The 21,508-nt window shown below is 34.8% G+C and overlaps 1 protein-coding gene and 2 long non-coding RNA genes across 8 annotated transcripts in view; 2 read left to right on the top strand and 1 right to left on the bottom strand.

Moving 5' to 3' along the window:
• Positions 1–21,508, bottom strand: part of LOC126918973 (proton-coupled amino acid transporter 1-like) — a 49,217-nt gene that overhangs the window by 4,483 nt on the left and 23,226 nt on the right. Inside the window, exons 2-10 of one of the 4 annotated variants that reach the window (XM_050728015.1) lie at positions 16,599–16,675; positions 11,862–11,978; positions 5,683–5,833; positions 4,283–4,410; positions 3,920–4,004; positions 2,735–3,007; positions 1,445–1,623; positions 894–926; positions 421–593 (exon numbers count right to left, since the gene is read on the bottom strand). In XM_050728015.1, coding sequence (XP_050583972.1) covers positions 421–593; positions 894–926; positions 1,445–1,623; positions 2,735–3,007; positions 3,920–4,004; positions 4,283–4,410; positions 5,683–5,833; positions 11,862–11,978; positions 16,599–16,675 — 1,216 coding nt within the window. Of the gene's footprint in view, positions 1–420; positions 594–893; positions 927–963; positions 1,087–1,444; positions 1,624–2,734; positions 3,008–3,919; positions 4,005–4,282; positions 4,411–5,682; positions 5,834–11,861; positions 11,979–16,598; positions 16,676–21,508 lie in introns of those variants that run through there. The other 3 variants (XM_050729692.1, XM_050728876.1, XM_050730546.1) reach the window with 3 other exon arrangements.
• On the top strand, positions 8,903–11,862 carry LOC126922684 (uncharacterized). Of its 2 annotated transcripts, XR_007713058.1 has the most exons (4): positions 8,903–9,550; positions 9,623–11,265; positions 11,419–11,483; positions 11,583–11,862. It is a non-coding gene; the product is annotated as an uncharacterized LOC126922684 (long non-coding RNA). The 2 variants fall into 2 exon arrangements; XR_007712994.1 differs by having other exon boundaries at positions 9,623–11,483.
• LOC126923323 (uncharacterized) lies at positions 12,193–16,577 on the top strand. 2 transcript variants are annotated; one of them, XR_007713302.1, is made up of 2 exons: positions 12,193–12,491; positions 12,581–16,577. It is a non-coding gene; the product is annotated as an uncharacterized LOC126923323 (long non-coding RNA). The 2 variants fall into 2 exon arrangements; XR_007713214.1 differs by having other exon boundaries at positions 12,193–12,497.

Here is a 21,508-nt window from a genome sequence, read left to right as displayed (position 1 = left end):
CGAGAGTGTGAGTGAGAATAAATTAAATTCGGTTTGTAGCCGGCGGGCGAAAATTAATTACAACGAATAATCTACTTTTTACGTAAAGAAGTTCTGTAATTTTAAGAAAGATAACGTCCAATTGATATTTAAAATAAGAAATCTCGGGTCGAAAGACAATAGGAGGTTAAGAAAAGGAAGGATGCTGTGAACAAATTTTGTGATTCAGAGTGTTTAAAATATTTTTGTTTGTAGCTGTATTTATACGATTTAAAACGTTTAGAATATTTATTACAATTTAAAATCGTTTAAGAGTTTAAAATAATCGAACATGAGAATCAAAGTTCGAACAAATTTTTCGTCCATAGCAGAGTTATCAATTTCGACTACTCTTACAGATGATAAATTGACGATAATTTTATGTATTAATATAGAACTTACATGTTAGGAAACACATCGAGGAACGGAAAACAGTCTCTGCGAAAACGGGACACTTGAAAGGGCCAAAGCGGTTGACGATCTTTGGCCAAATGATCGCAATGGGAACGTAAAATTGCAGTGCATACGTGAGCAATATACTCAACGAGATGGCAACCTGTATGCATTGAGGTAAGCTGCAAAACACAATAACCTCTTATGAGTATCCGAATTATTTCTCTTTGATTAATTGCTGTTAAATGTGAGAAACTTATTCAGTTGTTCGTCATCGTTATAACTATTCCAATTGTGTTAAATCTATCGCAACATGCAAATTTAGTCGTAAACGAAGAACGCAAAGAGACGTCTATGTGTATGGCTAATTGATTACTTCGTGTTGATAAAAAAAGAAACACGACGTCACAATATTATACAAATGGTCTAGTAGTTTGATAAGATAACACAACACTTCTAGAAAACCCATATATGATAGAAACCTTAAATGCTCGCCGATGATTTTTCCATCCACCCTTTGTATGCAACAGAAAATTACGTTACAAACAGTTTTTTTTTAACTACGTGTTTTGTTTTTGTTTTTTTTTTTTTTTTGTTTTTTTCTGTCTCGCTACTTTTCGCTATCACTTTGCGTGATAGTATTGCGATTATTCTGAACGCAGCGTGATTTATCACCTGAACGCATAATAATTTTCTATAGAGTCGATACAACAGAATTCTGCTATCGTAAAACATGGTAAAACAAACGTGTGCTAATCACTTGCCTGATCTGTTTTAACGTCGATATACTACTTCTATTCTGTAGAACTCAATTCGTAAATCAATTCCTAAATACACGCATACGTGTAACAAGATATTTATGAAAATATATACGAGACAATTAATTTGCATCGATAAATAACGTTTGGCAATTATGTACAGAATATAATTTAGCGAGTGATTAACATAAAGCAAGATAAAAGGAATTTTTATCGACCAACTGATAATTATAAGAGTTTGATGTTCACTTAGGAAAGTAAATATGGATACTTACACCTCCTTTGATTGGAGATTTAACGTAACGGATCCGGCCACTGCGTCGCCGTATTTTAAATAAGATATAAAACCCATCGCGACGAACATGCCACCGACAATTACCATTCCAACGTTTAGAACTCCCAGTGACTTACTGAAATTGCTCGGTTTCTTCATTTCGTTCTTCAGAGGTAACACCTAAAATGCAACGGGATATTCGTTAGAACAGAAAGAACATGTTTTTTTATCGACAATCGAATCATGCTAACAAGTTGAGTCTTAAAAAATTCTATCGTAATAAAATATCGGATTGTTCGGGAAATTCAACTCAAAATTGAAGAAAATAATGTTCAATTGTTAAATATTTGAAATTGAAAGCAACGTGTTTCTATTTTCCTTTCTTTTTTTTTTATTAAATAATCTGTGCATCGCTTCTTTCGTTATTACCTTTTTATCATTGCTACATTACGCGGATTTGCAGAAACTAAGTTTTTGTAGTAATTTATCGCATTTAATTATTGAAACAGTTTTATACAAATCAGAATAAGCTATCGGATATCAGTGGATAGAAGACTATACAATATATCATTCTCCTCTTTAACTTGTTATCAATTGTCAGCACAAACGTCAGAAATTCCCCGAGTTCAATAAATCTATTTATATCATTTTTACGTCTTTCGTTGCTTTTTTCTAGGCCAAAAGAAAAAAGAGAAATACAGTTATATATAGAGAGACTTATATAACAGTTCGACTCGTTATTTCTGTTGTAAATTCAACGCTAACGCGATAATAATATTACATACTAAAGTTCACAGAACTCTTTGCATTGTTTTTGTAATTTAGCATTCTTTAGTATTTAATATCCTACGTTACAAGATGCTTATGCTAAGAATAAAATAGCAGCTTTACGATAGAACAACTAGAAAGTAATAACGGTGAGAAGCCTTCAATTTGGTTTGGCTATCGATATGTACAATATTTATGGCCAACAGTGTACATACGGATATTCAATATCAACTGGTAAGCGATCTTTGGCTAACAATCTTTATTATATATTAAAACTATTTTCAGCGGAAGACAGAAATATCTTCGCTCTTTCGACCGAATTTCCAAAATAAACAGTATATGCATAGGAATAGAATCTCGAGGAAGTACTTCATCGAAAATGACAATCCCAAAATGAGTATCATAACGTCCCCTGATTTTGTTTCTTATTGCAACAAAACAACCAAGTGGACGAAGTGACTGGTCGCGAAAATAACGCGTTACATAAATGCGAAGAAGCACGTGCAAACGCGGCGTCGCTTACCAAAGTAATACCCTCGAAAGAATATATCACAGTGCCAAAGAACAGAGGCAGCTCGTGCCAATCCGCGATATACCGCCTCTCGTGGATCGGCGGCAAATCGTGGCACATTATGTACATAGTAGCCACATAGCCAGCTGTGACCAGAAAATTCGCCAGCGACGAAATGGGCACCAGGTACTTCAGGTTCCTGATCCACGTGCTCAGCATTATCGGGATCAAGATCACAGCCATATGTTGATGAACGTCCATCTCGATTCCATACACGTCCAATACCTATGAAAGAAAATCGTTTTAGTCGTTTATTAGTATCTTTTCGTGGCATATTTTACTATTTTTCAATCGTTAACTCTTCAAATAGGGTACGTTTAATAGCGCCAACGATTTGGAATCGCTTTTGTAAATTATATTTATATTATATTCCAATTTTATCTCATTATATTATATTCCAATAATTCTATTTATATTGGTGAAGTTTTGCCAAAGAGTTTGTAGGATAGGAAAATTTTTAACTGATCTTTTTCTATTTGAATTCTTTGGTTCTATGAAATTTATATGCAATGATTCCAAGTTTTTGTTGGTAGTTTACATGCACGTAAGAAGTTATAGTACGGATCATCGGTGTGTAATAATAATATGAAAACTCGAGGATTCTCTCTTTTACAAATTCTTATCGAAAAACCTAAAGTCATTAAATTGGAAAGACACCAGTAATCGGTATCGTCGTTGTTGATAAATGCCTTGACTCAAAAACGTTGGCTTGATCTAATAAAAATATAACTCCAAATACAATTCCTATGTCCCAGTTTTATATTGGAACGAGTGAGATAAGAATTTCCTAAAAGCTATAAATTTTATCAAACGAAGAAGCTAATGTAATCTCACCAATGTAGACCACTGATGGTTTATTCCACTTCAAATAAAAGAAGACAAGCTTCGTCTAATTTGCACGAATTTTACACAGGAAAAACTCAGGGTAGCCAATGGAAATATATGAAAATACGCGTAACGTTTAATCGCTGTTTCGCACGGTATGAAAGATATTATGTTCTCAGCGATAATTACAGGAAATTGTGCGTGAGAAACGTTCACGATCAGAGTATTTGATATTGAAAGAGTTAATAGGAATTACGTATTACAAATGCGAATAAAAGATCAGAAGGAAGAAATTAAAAATTTGTAGCTCACCTGCTTCATATTCTTCGCAATGAAAACGAAATAAACGCAGCAAAATCCAAGTTGCGTGATACATAAAAATACATTAACCATTTGTCTGGAACAAAGCGGATAGTAGTGTAAATCGTAAGAATAGATGAAAAAAAGAGGACGATAACGAAGCGTGCTATTAAAATGAAATGCAGAGAAACAGATGAAAGGTTTTAAATAAGACGTATAACTTATTATTAATAACTTTATTTTTTCTCGCTTTATAGTCGTATTTTTATAACGAATTTGCTACGACTGACGCGAGATAAGAATGCATGGTATGTCGTTAGAACGTTAGTCGATGGTGTCCCTATTTCATGGTCCTCTCATTACACATATACGTACCTCATAAACACAGAGTATTTTCGGAGTGCTAGAGGGCCGGTAGCGAAGCACAATTCCACGGTGCCAGCAAACCCAGTTGTGGCACTCGCATCGTTCACGCGACGCGTCACCTCTTCGTTACATTTAATCTGCAAACACACGATAATGTCCACGTACAATGTCGAAGAGGAATTTTTCTCGCGATACTTTACTTCGTATTACCGCTAAAGGCGTAAAACTATTTACATTTCTTAAGAACGATTAGAAATAGAATATAATACACAGGGTGTTCCGTAGCATCGGAGCACCGATTTTGCAGATAAAAACGACAAAAGGAAGTTCGCGTAAACAAGCGTCTATTTGACCTTTTTTTCCAATTATCGCGAGTTTCTTTTTCGACAAACTCCATGTAACTGTATAGCTCCGCGAGAGATGTTCGGAATGACCTGCTTGTATTCGAACACGAAATCCGAGACGTTTTATCATCGACTGTATTGCTCTCTCCATCTATCTACATATCGTTCGTTCGATGTTGAGTTGTGTTTGTAAATAGGTAAATGAAATTAGTTCCAACACTTCCATCTTTCGATAGAGTTATTCCAATTTATTAAAACTCGTTGTAACTCGTAAACAAGGTCAAACAGAACATATGTTTGTCGGAATTCTTTTTATTGTTTTCCCCTGCAGAATCCATCGCCGAAGTGGCTCTCCAATCCTGTTTGTAGAATAAAACTAAAATACACCGTATTACCAAATAGAACTGCTGAGTGTTCGTTGAAATTATTCATCCTCTAAAAAAATACGATGATTATTATTCGCGTACGATAGTAAAATTTCAATAGATCGCAATATCGCCTGGTTTGGCAAACGTTTAAGAGAACGGTGTAACGTAGCAAAGAAATTAGTATACCATGTATCGTACGATTTTCATACTTTTTGCTGGAATTTATGTAATTGAACGATTTGCAGAAACCATTTATCATGCTATATTAGAATACGCAGATGATGAATAACGATCATTAGTTGTCTCAGAAAAACAATTTAACATCGATTGCTAAACCGGCTGAGCGTTTATGCATCGGAAAGTACAAAAAACCCACACGATACGTGTATTGGGGTTAGGTTGGGGTTAGGTCCATGTAGTTGCCAACCCAATATAAGCAAAATATTCTAAATATAATATCACGCTTATTACGACGCTTAGCGGGTAAAAAAATCTCTCAATAGGTTCTAATCGTGTTTGGCAAAATATAAATTTCCATAAACATCAGCAGTTTATTCGATCGTAAACGGTATACGAATATCGATACTATTTTACAAGAAAGTAATGTTAATATTATTTTATAAATAAAATTAATAGATGGAATTATTGTAGTTATTTATTTAGGCAAACAATAAAGAAAATAGTGGGTTATACGTACAAGAATATGTTGAGCGTGAACACAAATAATCCCGAGGAACATAGTAAGCGGCGGAGCCAGCAGCAGTCCGGCATGCTTGAAAGCATCCCCTAACGCAAAGATACCGGAGCCGACGTTACCTTTGAACAGGTGCATCATTGTTTCTAAATACCTGTAATTATTCATTCGATATAAATAACATTCTGTATGAAAGCTATACAGATTCTCTATTCGAGCCGGAAATATTCCAAATACGTACTTGAACTGCTATAAACAAATGTCATATGCAGTAATAAACATAAAGGAATTATCTACCATACCTCTCATTCGTATTTATTATTTCAAATTAGAATCTCTTTAAGAAATAGGTTCTTGTTTTTTTCTTTTTTTTTTTTTAGATTTTTTTTTTTTTTTTTTGGTTTCGAACGTCGAGAAATCCTCTGTTGAAATACGAGAATTTTTTACAATTTGATCTGACGATACTTAGATTTACTTGTCGGATACCATAAAAATATAAAAAAATTATTTTCTTATTTTATGCAACTTACAGCCATACTATACATCGGATTATCTTTTATCGAAGCGATGATTAACGCGATCATTGCTGAGTATCGTTACAGAGTCATTGTCAGAGATTGTCATATGAAGAGTTGGAAAATTTTCAGAGAGAGAGAGAGACAGAGAGAGAGAAGAACTTTCTTAATAATTCGCGAATCAAATTTCACGGTGTAAGCATCGGATAACTTTCGTAGAAAGATTAATCGTTAACACGACGTACTATCGATAATGGAAATTCGATCAGCGGTGAACGCGTGAAAGAGCATGAACAAAGGTTGGTACAGTTGACTGAAAATTTCCTAAGCATTCCTATGTCACGTCGCGCGAGCTAATTTGAAATCGCCGGCGAATGAACCGAGCCGACCGAGTTTCAAAACCTTCGCTCCATGCTTGTCCGCTGTTTTACGCATCGTACAAACACGTGCGTGGTTGATTCGGGGATATCGTTAATTAGTCAGCGAACAGGGCGGTTATTCGAATAACTGAAATAAGCAAAAATAAAGACCTACGTATGAAAATAAAGTTTAGTAACGTTCCATTTGATACACGCGATTCAGATAGTTATAAATATCTGTTTCTGAAATTTGTTAATGCTTTGTACGTTGATTCATAGAATATTAAATGACAATCTTACGCTTAAAAGGCTGCCACAAGCCAAAGACCTTGTTACGTCTCAATGATAATTTAATAATCTCACTGTAACCAAAGGTTTACAGATATCGACGTGCTAATTGGCAAATACATTTTCCGGCATTTTTTAATTTGAAATTTTTCATTTTACGTTGATTCATAGAATATTAAAAGACCATCTTACGCTTAAAAGGCTGCCACAAGCCAAAGACCTTGTTACGTCTCAATGATAATTTAATAATCTCACTGTAACCAAAGGTTTACAGATATCGACGTGCTAATTGGCAAATACATTTTCCGGCATTTTTTAATTTGAAATTTTTCATTTTACGTTGATTCATAGAATATTAAAAGACCATCTTACGCTTAAAAGGCTGCCACAAGCCAAAGACCTTGTTACGTCTCAATGATAATTTAATAATCTCACTGTAACCAAAGGTTTACAGATATCGACGTGCTAATTGGCAAATACATCTTTCGGCATTTTTTAATTTGAAATTTTTCATTTTACGTTGATTCATAGAATATTAAAAGACCATCTTACGCTTAAAAGGCTGCCACAAGCCAAAGACCTTGTTACGTCTCAATGATAATTTAATAATCTCACTGTAATCAAAGGTTTACAGATATCAACGTGCTAATTGGCAAATACATTTTCCGGCATTTTTTAATTAGAAATTTTTCATTTTTTCTTTTCCTTAAGGTACATACATGTTATATTCTTATAACATGGAATTGTACTTACACGCTTTTCGAAGGATTCAATCAAAATTATCAGCGTTATTTTAAACGTAATTTCGTTGCATGTTATATTAATACGAATATTTGTAACAAATATATACATCGATATTATTTTAAAAAATGTTTATTTCTTGGGAATCGCGATTAATGAAAAAACAAACTTTTCTTTTTTTTTTGCCAATTACCATATGAGTTGTTAAACGTTATGCGAACTATAGCTAAAACGTATAAATATATTTATTTGTATATTTAGATGTTTTCAACGTCTAGGTGGAAAAATACGACGAAACGCGGAATATTTTGATAGCCTTCGTTCGCAGGCGTTCTATCTCTAAAATTTCAAAGCGACACTTCGATGAAACGCGTAATTATGCAATCGATTAGAATACTATTAATACATTACAACAACAGTGATTCCTCAAATGAGAAGTTAAATGTGGAAATTACGCGAACCAATGAGAGCTTATGCCAACGTATTTATTTCGAGATTCGGCTTCGGCTTTTGCGGTTTGTGGGGAAAGTACAGGCCTCAAGTTGCTCGTTAATCATTCTACCTGATGATATACGTACGGACATTTAATCGAATCAAGGTGCTTCCTACCAAAACATTGATCACCATCGATGAAATAGTATTAGATAAAATGCGATAGAAAGCGATAGAGAAAAATAGCAAACTCTGTATCAATACCAAAATTCATGTAAACTTTTATTTCTTTTTCACGTACATATTATTACGACTTCCTTTATAAACTAACGCTTCTAAGTTTTTTTTTTTATTTTAATTTCTTTTATCTTTTGGTAAAAGATTTATTTCATTAATTTAACAGATTATTAAACGCAGATTGTGTGTCGATTTTTGTCAAGTTTCTACAAATTGAATTATTACTAATAGAAACAGAATTTTTAAATATTCCTGGAAAGAGAATATAATTGACTAGTAGTAAAATTCAAGAGCAATTCTATTGCTAAGACAAATACTTTTGACTTGTCACCGTACAATATTAGATACATATACACGCAATATCGGGCGTTAAAAGTTTGGCAAATATAGTTGAAAAATATTTGTCTTGTATATATCTATTTCGCGTAATATTATATCCGTTTTAGATGATTCAGAAAACTATTAGACGTATTTCATAGCTAATTAAATTCTTTTACCGTTGTACGTGTTATTTTATATTATACACAATGTGCAATATGGAAAAAATTAAAGTGTACAGTTTAGAAATATTTATTTCGTATATTTACTTTTCCATCGCGTTACATTTATTTTACACGAATTATAGGTTTATCGTGTTCCAAAGCTCAGTGTGTTATTTTACTAATGTGCTTTTTAAGAGGATTATCGAAAGAAGATTGTTTCGTAATAAGATTAATCGAAAGTCTCGCAGCCACCAGCGGCAGCCAAGCTCGCATAAAGGTAGCGTGCTTCGTCCTACTCGTCATTTACTTCCTTATAAATTGTTTCATATCGTGATTTACATTAATGTTACGCATGTTCGCGAATTAAGGAAATTACCCGTGCACGTGACTGTCATGTACGATCCAGCGTAATGACGTATAATTAAGAAACGTATCCGTGTAACGTGGCTGTACCAACAATAACGTTGCAATTAAAAGAGTGGACAATTTCGTTCAGCTCGTAACGCAAGATTGAGAGGAAAGACGAGTCAGACCAGTTGAACGTATTCGAGTCGTTGGACGTAATTGAACGTATCGCGTGTAGCAATGTACGAGAAGAACGACAAGAGTGACAGATTTTCAAGAAAACGATATAATCGTACAAGTTGAAAAGAATTTATGTATCCGATGTGTTCGGAAGAATAAGTGAAACGCTGTAAAAATTGATAGAAAATTAAACTAGAAATTTTGCCAAGATTTTCTGAAACGTTGAATCTAGAAAGCCGTTAAAAGGTTTGGAAAAATGAAACCAAATATTCCATGGAATCCCCTGTGAAAGGTAAACCGAACATTTTGTAAAATTCCACCAAGTTATTAATACTCAACGTTCTAATTCGTAAATTCGTATTAGGCAATTTTAGAAAGCAGCGATTCTTAGGAAGGATAGAAAATTAAACTGAAAGACGTTCGAAGCTCTAAAAGATTGCAAAAGAATCGTAAACGCGTTTCTCTCCTCGCAAAAGTCTTTCGCAAGAAGAGGAAGATTTCACGAATAGCGACGATCGAGTCGAAAAGGCTACAACAACGACCCAAGTATCAAGGCCAAGGGTTCATATACTCGGATCGACGAACAATTTTTCATCAAAGTCAGGGAATTAAATGACGCGCTATAACATATCCCTTGTTATCTCAACGATGATATCCTTTCAGGCAACCACGATATCTCTATTTTATCTCTACGTAGTTTAAATATCCTCTAGTCAACTGCGGTACGAAGTGCCAGATTAAGAATACTTAAGTCTGTAACGCGGTATGCAACAAGGACCTTGAATTCTCTACTTTAATTGTCCATTGCAATTATCTTGGACTTAGTTGGATCCAATAACTTGGAACTCTAAGATATTACAAATCTGTTGAAAATTATGGATCTTAATTGCCGAAATAAAAGTAAAGGAACACCAAGGTTACGCTTAGAATTCGTATTAAAATAGTTTTAGATTTATTTAATAAACGATGTCCAGGATCTTCGTCGATATATATTTGCACGCGTCTCGGCGTTCTCTTTGTCACGCCATCTTCCACCCCACGCTGCCAACGGAACAGTTAGATTCGTGCTTTTCATACACGTACTTTCACACACTCATATTCACATACGCGTGTCACTACTACGCGGCCAATCTAGTCTAACGCACAGAATTATAAATATCTCGATAAAATCAATTCGAGTGTCGAGTAATATTAATTGTCGATTTTTATTTCGTTCAAGTCGGATAGAACAAGCAGATTCAACGGCGAAGAACGTGTCAAATTTACGAGGTTTTCCTCTCGCAGAGTAATTATACCGAGGAATGTGACGGAAAACGACGATTATCCTGCAAACTGTTTCCTTCCTCTGGCGTATCTCTTCGTCAAATACGCAGCAACAAGGATAACGTACGTGAGAGCGAATCTCTCGATTGGTTATCTTAGGAGGAACAAAAGCATCTATTGTTCGCCGAACCTTCTAATTATGAGAATTCTAATGTAACATTACAGGGAGGAACTAAGAAACACGTACGTTCGTCGTAAAAATCAGGTCGGTAACAAAAACGTGAGAGGTTAGTTTTCCAAATGTCTACAAAACTAGAGAAGAGGAAGCTTATTGAGATATGTGTAATTTTGTCTGCTACACTGGATTAGTCGCGTGGTAGTGACACACGTATATCAGTATGACTGTGTGGGGGTATGTGCGTGCACGGCGTCTGGTAAAACAGAAAAATACAACTGTTCCGTTGGTAATGTGGTAAAGGAGATGGTGAGATAAAGAGAGTTACTGAGACGCGTGCAAATGTGTATCGACGAATATCTTGTAAATCACATATTAAATAGATCTGAAACTATTTTCATATCAATTCTAAATGTAATCTAAGGGTTCCTATACATTTATTTCGGCGATTAAGACCCACGATTCTCAACAAAGATTACCATTACCAGCCTTGTTTACGTTCAAGTAAAGAGATATTAAAGCGACTGATCGATCGAAGGGAAGGAAATATTTGAAACACTGAGATAAAAGTAGATAATTTTAAATTGTTATTCTTGTGAAACAATTTAATTTATATGTACTTTGTTTTATTTATATTTATACGTATATTTGTAACTTATTGAAATGTTCCTGATTTATTAAATTTATTACGCAAATTCCTTACCTTGTTTTCCATAATCTAGGTAACGCAGTATCGATAGAATAATCTCATTAATGGAAAATAATCGCAATTGATTTACAACAGAAGGTAATTACCAATCAAATAAATTCAGACTTTTAACGTTCGCTTTTTCATTTCATCGCGTACTTAGAACATTAAACGGGAATAAAAATGAAACATTTATAGGTAACAGAAAATGGCAATAACTAGCAATGTGTAAGTGAAAACCGCAAAAGTGGAACCTATCTTGCGACCATGTAACGTATCCGCGTAAACACACGCACGCACAGAGTCACACACACGCGTAAGGCATAAAAGAAAACGTATTCTTCCTTTTGGACATTGAAACTGAACCTGAGTTATCGCGAGCATTTTTGCTTAGCCGCTAGTGTACTCGAAAGTGGCCGTAAATAATCGTCAGAAGGACGTAATAAATACCGAGAGTTTCAGGGTAAGTAAACTTACGAGGTCGGGTGGTGAACGGAAATTCCATGCTCGTCGCTTCCGCCTTCCATTTCAGCGCCCTTCTCCACCGCTAAAATGGGATCCTTCGATTGGAAAGCTCCGTACGTGCTGCCATTCCTAACGAACAAACGTTAAATACAAATAGCAAGTACATGGCGTAGTATCAAACAATAAGATTATTGAACTTTGCATACTTTTTAACACTAGAACTATAGATAGTTAACACGAAGCTATTTTTACCAAAAATCAGTGAAAATGACTGGTCTTTAAAAAATACGTAATAATAGAATATTTGTATATTTATTGATTTATTAATTTCTTACAGAAGCAATTCCATGTTATGGATTGGTATTGTTAATCCATCTGGGACCATAATCCCTAAACGAGGGTCGACACATTATAAAATTGTGAGAACAGTCGTTTTGGCTGGTGCGGTATTTTCAGGGGTTAGCATCTAGCGATCGATTTGGAATTTTCCTGATAACTGATATCATCATATCGAATGGCACGCAGTAAAAATTTTGAAAACGCGTGCGAAATTGTAGAAAACGAGGAAACCGGTTAATTGGGGTTCGATAAACAGATTGCAGAATGCTTTTACACTTTGAGAAGAACCAGTCATTTCGACTGGTATTGGTATAAGTAGCCTTGATACAAAATTGTTTTCAATTTGAATACATAAAAAAAACAAAATAAAATTCATCATATTATTCTTTTAGTTATCGTTGCGAAACTCGTTACATCCTTGCGGAAGAAGATACAACGAAGTAGGAATTTGACAGTAAAATTGTAAAAACCAGTTAGTTCAACTAGTGTGGTAGTTCCAGTGTTAATAATACCAACGAATATTGAGACAAGCATTAAAAGTTAGCGAGAAAGTTTTCAGCTTTGCATATTTGAAAATGGTAATTTAGAAGCTCGATATCGGCGCGATTATTATTAATCGCAATAATAGATTGTAGTAATTATTCCCGTGAATTTCCTCAATTCTGTAAACAATTCTATCAAAGAATTTACAACTCCTAACAGAGTCGACGATACGAGTAGTATAAAAATATGAACAAGAGAAAATTATACTCTCCTACAAGATTCAGAGGCATTTTCAGTTTTAGAAAACTAAATGAACTTTAATCGTGGAGAAATGTACTTTGATTGGTCGACGTCGATAATTTCTTTTCAGGTATATTAAGACATTAATGATCGATGATCTTAAAGTTTGAACTTCTGCAGCCACTGGCACACGTGGTTACGTTTTAAAATATCGGTATCGCTGATACCTTTTGCACGAAGCGTTTAAATCAAAAATAAAGAGAGGATTTCTACTTCGGCGTTTTAAGTTTTAAGAAAGGGAAAACGGTGTTGAATATACGCTTTGTCAGTTGCAATTATGTTCACGGTCGTGTTGCAAGTAATACCGCGAATAAAATAATAAACAACACGATGCTCACGTATTAAATATTCCATGCAACACTAATCGTGTGATATTAAATGACGTATCTGATAGCTGTGTCATGCATTTCCCATGCCAAAGTGCTCTATGACGTGTCAGACACGTCATTTCACCGTAACCAGTTGATTACTGTACTCTCCGTATGAACAATCCAATAGAATCAAATATTGTTTATACCTTTAAATATCTTTCAATTTAATCGTAGGAAATGGTAACGCTGCTACGATATACCACCGATATTAATAACAAATAATAATATTTTTCTTGGTGTTAGAAATTAAACATCGATGTGTTATAAGAACACCGAATGATACTAACGATAAGGCACGTATCTGAATGTGGAATGTTGTAGATCAAGATCGAGAAATGCTGTTACGGATCGTGAAACTAAAAGCATAGAATTCTTTGCTACGGTTAATAGTTTTCCGCACGATATCACGCAATCATCGTAGAACGAATCTTCCATTCACGAGAATTCGAGAGGCTGCACGCAGATTACGTAAAAATCCGTGGCAATAAAACCTCTAATTACCGTGCGTTCTTTTTCTGTTAAAGAAACCCGAGTTGCAACAAGTGCAGCTAGAATGCAGTGCCACCGAGTCCAGCTCTGTATAAAGTTACGTCTAACTTTTCCCATGAACGTCAAACCAGTTGCTCGTAAGATTTACGATTACCATAACACCAGCGTCTATCGTAGACTCGTCGACGCTAGAATGCACCAAACGCGCTCTACTTTCACTCGAATTGTAAACGAGGTTGAATAACAGCCAATTTGGAAATTATATCGGCGACAATGTTAACGATCAACGCCGACGATAATTCCACGACGCCAGATTTGTAAATAAAATATCAATGAACGTGCGAATAATTTTCGGAAATTTAGGGAACTTGAGAGATCGAAATGAGCGAATACTCGACAGAAATTGTAATTCGCGAAATTTCAAGTATGAGATCAGAGACGCGGCGAATTTCGTACGAGCAGGAACAAACGATTTGAAGAAAATTCGATTTCACGGCGAGCACGCGTTCTACGTAATTAATTTCTTAGAAAACGCAACACAGCCAATGGAAAAATCGTAATAAATCGAGTGACTGGGAAAGTACGCCGTATGCGCGATCTGACATTAACGTTTCAAGGTAATACAGCTCTAGACCACTTGTTAGAAACACGTTTTTACCAGTGCGAACAAATATTTTGAACTTTCCTACTTGGACAACAAGCACTGATACGACGAACAACGTCGAATTTATCGTTCGTTATTTATAATTCCTGTTTGAGCAACGTGGCCGATTTTCCTTTCAAAACCTACACGAGCAACGGTATTCGACGAAACGACCACTATAATTAAACTAACTTCACCATTTTAAACGCAGACACCGTACGTAAGAATATTCTTGCGCGACTAACGGCGATGCGAAGCTTCAGCGAGACTAGGATTGATTTAAACGAACTATTATCGTATCTAGAGCAAATTAAAACGAGAAAAATGTGTTAGACGAAGGGTTTTTTTCAAACACGAAGATCTTGCTGCGTTGAATAACCGAGAAATTGATGGCAACGAAGAATAACGAGCCTCTATCCTCCATATCCTTGAATAAACGAATGATTAACGACGAACCACGAGGAAATCACGTTGCTACCATGAAGATAGAACAGACTTTGATATAACGTTTGTTTACAATGGTCAGAAGTGTTTTGGAAAATTGCGAATCTAAAATATAAAGTTTCAACGAATCGCGAACAATCCTGTACGATAGATATTATACCTAACTTTTGTTCGTACTGTTTAATTTTTTGATAGAATCTTCCGAATCATCGAGCCGCTGATCAACTTTTATAGACAAGGATACAAATTATAGGCGAGATTTAGACGGATTAAAACGAAGGATCTGACGTTTGTTAAATCGTCGATCAAAGAATTTCTACCGTGTGAGAATATAAATCGAAAGGTACGTCGAATACCGCACAAGTTTCACTAGTTCGATACCAGATCGAAGAAATATCGTTAGGTGCCAACGAACTACGTCACTTTTGGCTCCGGTCTTGCCATTGAAACAGGAACACGTATGTAAGACCTGCTGGTTTCGCAATTTGACCGTTTAGCGGTAACCAGTCCATTCCACTGACTATTTTGGGTAACGATGAACTGGATAAGACGCGATAGATGCACAAATTCTCGTAGATCGCGATTACGGTGTTCGTGTTCCACTAGGGCATTCCAAGTGCCTTACGAGGCTAAAGGAAAGAAGATATGAAAATTAATGGTACGGAAAATTTGTCGTAAGACGTCGATGATGTTAGTGGAAATTTTTAATCGTAGGAGATACGAGTAATCGAGGATGGTAAACACGAAGGGAAATATGTCAAACTGGTAGAAAGGTTGATAGGAAGAAAAGATAGAGACATTAAGAATGGAAGAGATGAAAGTTTGCAAAAATATTTTTAACGCCAAAAAATCGAGGACATCTGCGATGGAAGTTTTCAAACGTGTTTAATTAATTGCGTGATAAAATCGCCTACTCGTTTTATAATGTCGTGACATAAATTAAGGATCATATTCAAAGACCACATTTATAATCAAAGCTGAATTTTAATTCTGTTTTTAACGATAAATCACGATACGAGGTATCGAATAGAAAATGTAAAAATAAAATTACAAAAGGTAATTTTTTAGCAAATATCGTTTCTTTCCATTAAGTTTGTCAGCGTTAAATTTTGTAAAGTAAATTTTGTAAATTAAATTTGTAAATATATTCTCTGTTCTCGTTAAACACTGTCTGTTCTCGTTTAAAAACCACACGGCAGCCTGTCGATTTATTTTAATTTGAAATTCACTTCGTTTTAAATTATTTTCATTTTTAATTCAGAGATTATATAAATGTTAATAGTCTGTCATTTCGAAATTTAGAAAGCAACAGGGGCTGTGACCATCGAAATTGAAAATTTATACGAAACAGATTCAGTGGACAGAAATACTCGATCGCTTCTGTATAGTATTTAAAAACAATAATCATCGATAAAAAAGGTATGACGAAACAATGACAACACACGGACGGGAAGCAATAAATTCTTAATCAGCAGCGTGAATATTACAATGCATCTCATAAATCATCGAATCGACTCGCTGTCAGTCCAAGTAGAGAAATTGCAGACGCATGACATGACAAACGAGCAGATGCGAAAAATTTGATACGTGCAACACGATTTAAAATGCAAACATTGTAGATGCTTTGAAACTTAAATATAGTGAATATTTTATGACAAAGCATGATAGGTATTTATTTACCTGTGAGGTTCCTTCAACGTCATCTCGTCACCACGCAACGAACTCCTCCTCGCGTTGGGATTTTTATGCATTTCCATCTGCAATCATGAAACAAACATTTTGAAAATTTATCAAATTTTACGATCAGTTGGTAAGCTCAGATCGCAGCTGTGATCTTCACAAAATAATGCATTGTTCGTTATCAAATTATATCCATCTGAACGATGTCTATTATTATTAATAATTCGTCAATTGCTTTAATCAGCTAACGAAGCGTAAATTGATTTTTCATGAAATGGTATTTTCTCATTTTTAAGAAATTGAAACTTCGATGAAACGATAATAATACTGTATCTTTATATTCTTACTATTTATCATTTTTATCATATTTTTTTTTTTTTTTTTTTTAATTATGAAAACATTGCTTGGCAAAGAGCAGAGTGTCTATAATTTTCAAACCAACATAGCCTACACGTTTGTTACCAGTTAACTGTGAAACGTGTCAACGAAAGATGCGTTTAAAAGTTGAAAAACACGATTAACCCGAATTCTCAAAACCATAAGTTATATACCATCAACGATTCGCAACCCACTAACTTTAAGTTAGCACAAACATCAATGTAAATGAATAAGGCATACACGAGAATCGATGCCAAGATCGCGTAGCGTATAAATCTCTTTACTCATTTGCATACGTTGAGGAAAATAAAAGTTTAAAAAATGTACCCGTGAGGACGAGAACGTTACGTAAAAATATGAAGAACGTATGTTACGTGTATCCCTGATTTTATGTATCCTTACGTATCGTCCGACCAATCTGAAAGAAATTATATTTAACTCGAACAAGGAAAAAAGAACGTGTACCGTTAAAACAATTTCTCGTACAACGTCTGTAAACGCTGGGTCCAGATGCGACAAACGGCTTTCGATAGGAAAGAAATCTTCGCAAACACGCCGTAGCAAAGTAAAGTGTATAAAAGATCAAAAGACAAGTTTTTAAATTTAAGGAATTTAAAGTTAAATTCCTGATACAATACGCATCGAATTTTTAATCGAACAAACATTTGCGAGATAGTAAAAAAAAAAAAGAAGATTCGCACAATTTGTAAAAAGAAAAATAGGAAGAAGGTTTTTGCAACGTTTTATCGTTCGCTATAATTGGTCTTCTTGCCTATCTATGATAAAAAGAACGAAATATCTTTTATCAGCATGCGTTACTTACTTCTCTAGGATGAAAAAAGAAATAAAATATCTCTTATCGGTAATTTATATAATTTCTTTGAAAATCGCTGATCTCGGCCAATAATTTTTTCAGGGGAAAGTTCAATTTTTTATTCGACTGCAATTCCATATGCGCGAGATAACAGAACGATATGCCGTTAAAATTGCGACGTAACCGGCGCTTTTCTTCGACGAGCTGCCGATCGAGCTGAGGTCGCGCGAAGTTCAATGGAAGATGCCAATCGGACGATACATTTCTCACGGAAACGTGACTGAACATCTGCCTACGAGCTTCCTTCCATTTTCTCTGGTACTATTCCGCTTCGTTAACAAGCCACTTCTGCGAACGATCGACGCGCAATTGTTGGATAACGTAACAGGGATTTCTACCCTTTAAGTCGATTGCAACTTGGGCAAATATCGGCGAATACAGCGTTCGATTGTCCTCGAGAATAATAATTAGTCCTGATAATTAGTCGCCGTTAATTAAGAAGACGAAAAAAGAAATTCAGAAAGAACAAACGGTATTATAAATTGTGTTATAAACAGTAAGGAGAGACGTACAGTAAGGAGATTCTATCGAACGATGCGTTGTTCTTTCGCGTTAAATTTATAAAAATAAATAATAAAAATATACGAAGGTTGCTACGATATCAATTTAACTCTGGGAGATCGATCTTTATAACGCAACAGGAATTTCTTCCCTTAAAGTCGGTTAGAACTTGGGTAAATATCGATTATCCTCGAGAGTAATAATTAGTCCTGATAATTAGTCGCTGTCAATTACGAAAAAGAAAAAAGAAATTCACAAAGAACAAACGATGTTATAAATTATGCCATAAATAGTAAGGAGAGACGATTCTTTCACGTTAAATTTTAAAAAATAAACAATAAAGATATACGAAGTTTGTTACGATATTAATTTAACTCTGGGAGATCGATCTTTATAACGCAACAGGAATTTCTTCCCTTAAAGTCTGTTAGAACTTGGGTAAATATCGATTATCCTCGAGAGTAATAATTACTCCTGATAATTAGTCGCTGTCAATTACGAAGAAGAAAAAAGAAATTCAGAAAGAACAAACGATATTATAAATTGTGTTATAAACAGTAAAGAGAGACGATTCTTTCACGTTAAATTTTAAAAAATAAACAATAAAGATATACGAATGTTGTTACGATATTAATTTAATTCTGGGAGATCGATCTTTATAACGCAACAGGGATTTCTTCCCTTAAAGTCTGTTAGAACTTGGGTAAATATTGATTATCCTCGAGAGTAATAATTACTCCTGATAATTAGTCGCTGTCAATTACGAAGAAGAAAAAAGAAATTCAGAAAGAACAAACGATATTATAAATTGTGTTATAAACAGTAAGAAGAGACGTATAGAAGATTCTATCGAACGGTGTATTGTTCTTTCACGTTAAATTAAAAAAAATAAACAATAAAGATATACGAAGGTTGTTACGATATTAATTGAACTCTGGGAGATCGATTTTTCAAAGTTAGTAATTTTACTGGAATCAAAACACGATGATAACGAGAGCAGTGCAAGAATCGTAAATTGATTTAACCTTTGCTGAGACATCAGCGAAATCTATCGAGGCATAAGATTCTACTATAAATGGAACTATGTACGTACGTACTTTCAAAATAACCGTCGCAGAGTCACGGTTGATCTATCCTCGAGATTCCTATTGCAATGTACTGTTCACATACCTGTAGTTAATGTGCCTCGTTTGTCTTACTTCTTATTATTACGTAAGACGCTGCTGAGTACGGACGATAATATGTCCTGGCGTATAGGGAACATAGAAGAAGCTGCTGTAAATGTTATATTTGCAAAAAACGATAATAATGGCAAGGCCAGTCGTTCGTAAGATTTTCAATGTATTTAGCGGAGCCGCGAATCGAAGATAATCTCTTAGTCGCGTGACTTGGTGGATAATTGAAGAAAAGAAAGAAAGAAAAGTAAGCAAAATTTCCAAAACTCTCTGTTAAGTCTTTAGTTCAGCAAAAAGATATCTCCGCATTCCTTGCAACATCCGCAAACGTGGAAAGGATGTATTCAACGACGATGTACGACTCAAGTCATATTTGTTGTAAGAAAATGTCGAGATAAACTTGTTTTCTTCTATCAAAATTGTAGATTATTATATTAATGCGTATAACAGTAAATAGAATATTAAATATACTCTGAGTACTGATTTCATGTTTCGATCGCTTTATCCACATTCGTGCCATTTGATTCCTTATTAAGCTAGAAAAATTTACCAAATGTCCAGCTGGACAAATTGTAAAGTATAAATTAAATAATAAAAAAAAAAATTCGATTCCGTAGTTCCAAAATCGGGAAGCTTTACGTTCGATGAAAGGTCCGGTTCTTCGCATATTCGTCATTGGATTTCCAGTCATGACGAATAAATCTCGGTACTCGGGTATTGGGTATTCCAGCAATAGCAAGGACTTTACTATGATCAATTTATATTTTTTCAAACTTGAGCGTATTATAATCTACGCTATTATTGTTCACCAAAGGGATGAAGATTGTTACCTTATTTTCTAAAAAAAGAATTTTATGAAACAAAGAATTTCTTTTTAGAATTAAAATATAGCATAGAATTAAAATACTTCTTGCTCTGTTGTTCAAATCCACGCACTTTCAATTTTCAGCTACCCATAGAAACAAATCGATCGAACAATTCCACGTAATTTTAATTTGCCTGAAATATTTATTTAATTTACCTTTAATTAATTTATTTAAATCAGCGCGAATTTAGATTTGCAAATCCTAGCCAAGCAAAGCAATCCTTGACTTCAAACGTATATATAAAATTCTTCAAATTGGAAAGAAACTGACAAACTATAAAAAAAAAAAAAAAAACAGAAAAACATTTAGATCCAATAAAATAGTTCATATCTGTCCATAGAGTCGTGTAATATTCCATCGCGAGGACCTTGCCACGGAACGAACGTTCGGCGTGGCGAAATGTGCCAATCGCAGGACTAACAATAAGTCGAGCGTGTGTCATTTATTGACTTCTTAAGTAATAACCGTGCGTGCTCGCGTGCGGATTGAGCTTCGTGGCCGAGGGGAGAAACGTTGAACCGCGAGAAATCAACGACTCGCGTGTACTTACTTATTCGCGCGCGCTAACAATAACAAAGTAATTTATCTGCCGATTTCTCGCGACGGTACACGTGAATCTTGAATCACGAGCTGGAAGCAACTTGTAATTCGACTGTCATATCGATAAAAGGAAAAGAACACGGTCGACCTTTTTACAGCGACGAATAAAAACTGTCGGAAAAATAAAAAAATATAAAACTGTCGGAGCTTACAAAGTAACGCAACTGAGCAAGGTACCTTGGTAGTAAATAACAAATTACTGCTCGAATAATGAGAAAGATTGTCGGCGACAAAAAGACCGATTAATCCGCTATCGGTCGGTAAAGTGCTAAAAGGGAACATGGAAATTACGATAAATTATGGCATACACGCGTACACTGCTTGTTTATAATGTCTCTTTGATATAGAAGAGATAAGGAGGAGTTAAATAAGATTAGGTTTGATAGAACTGAGTACAAAGGAACACAGTGCAAAAATTGTGATGAAAACATCGTATGCGTTGTTTGTAAATATTTTTATAAGGAAGGCTGTTACGTCGCGTGAAAAGGTCCGCGCAACGTCCTTCGTTGTCTGACC

The sequence above is a fragment of the Bombus affinis genome, chromosome 1, assembly GCF_024516045.1.
Source record: "Bombus affinis isolate iyBomAffi1 chromosome 1, iyBomAffi1.2, whole genome shotgun sequence".
NCBI lineage: Eukaryota > Metazoa > Arthropoda > Insecta > Hymenoptera > Apidae > Bombus > Bombus affinis.
This window is presented reverse-complemented; position numbering and strand designations above follow the sequence as displayed.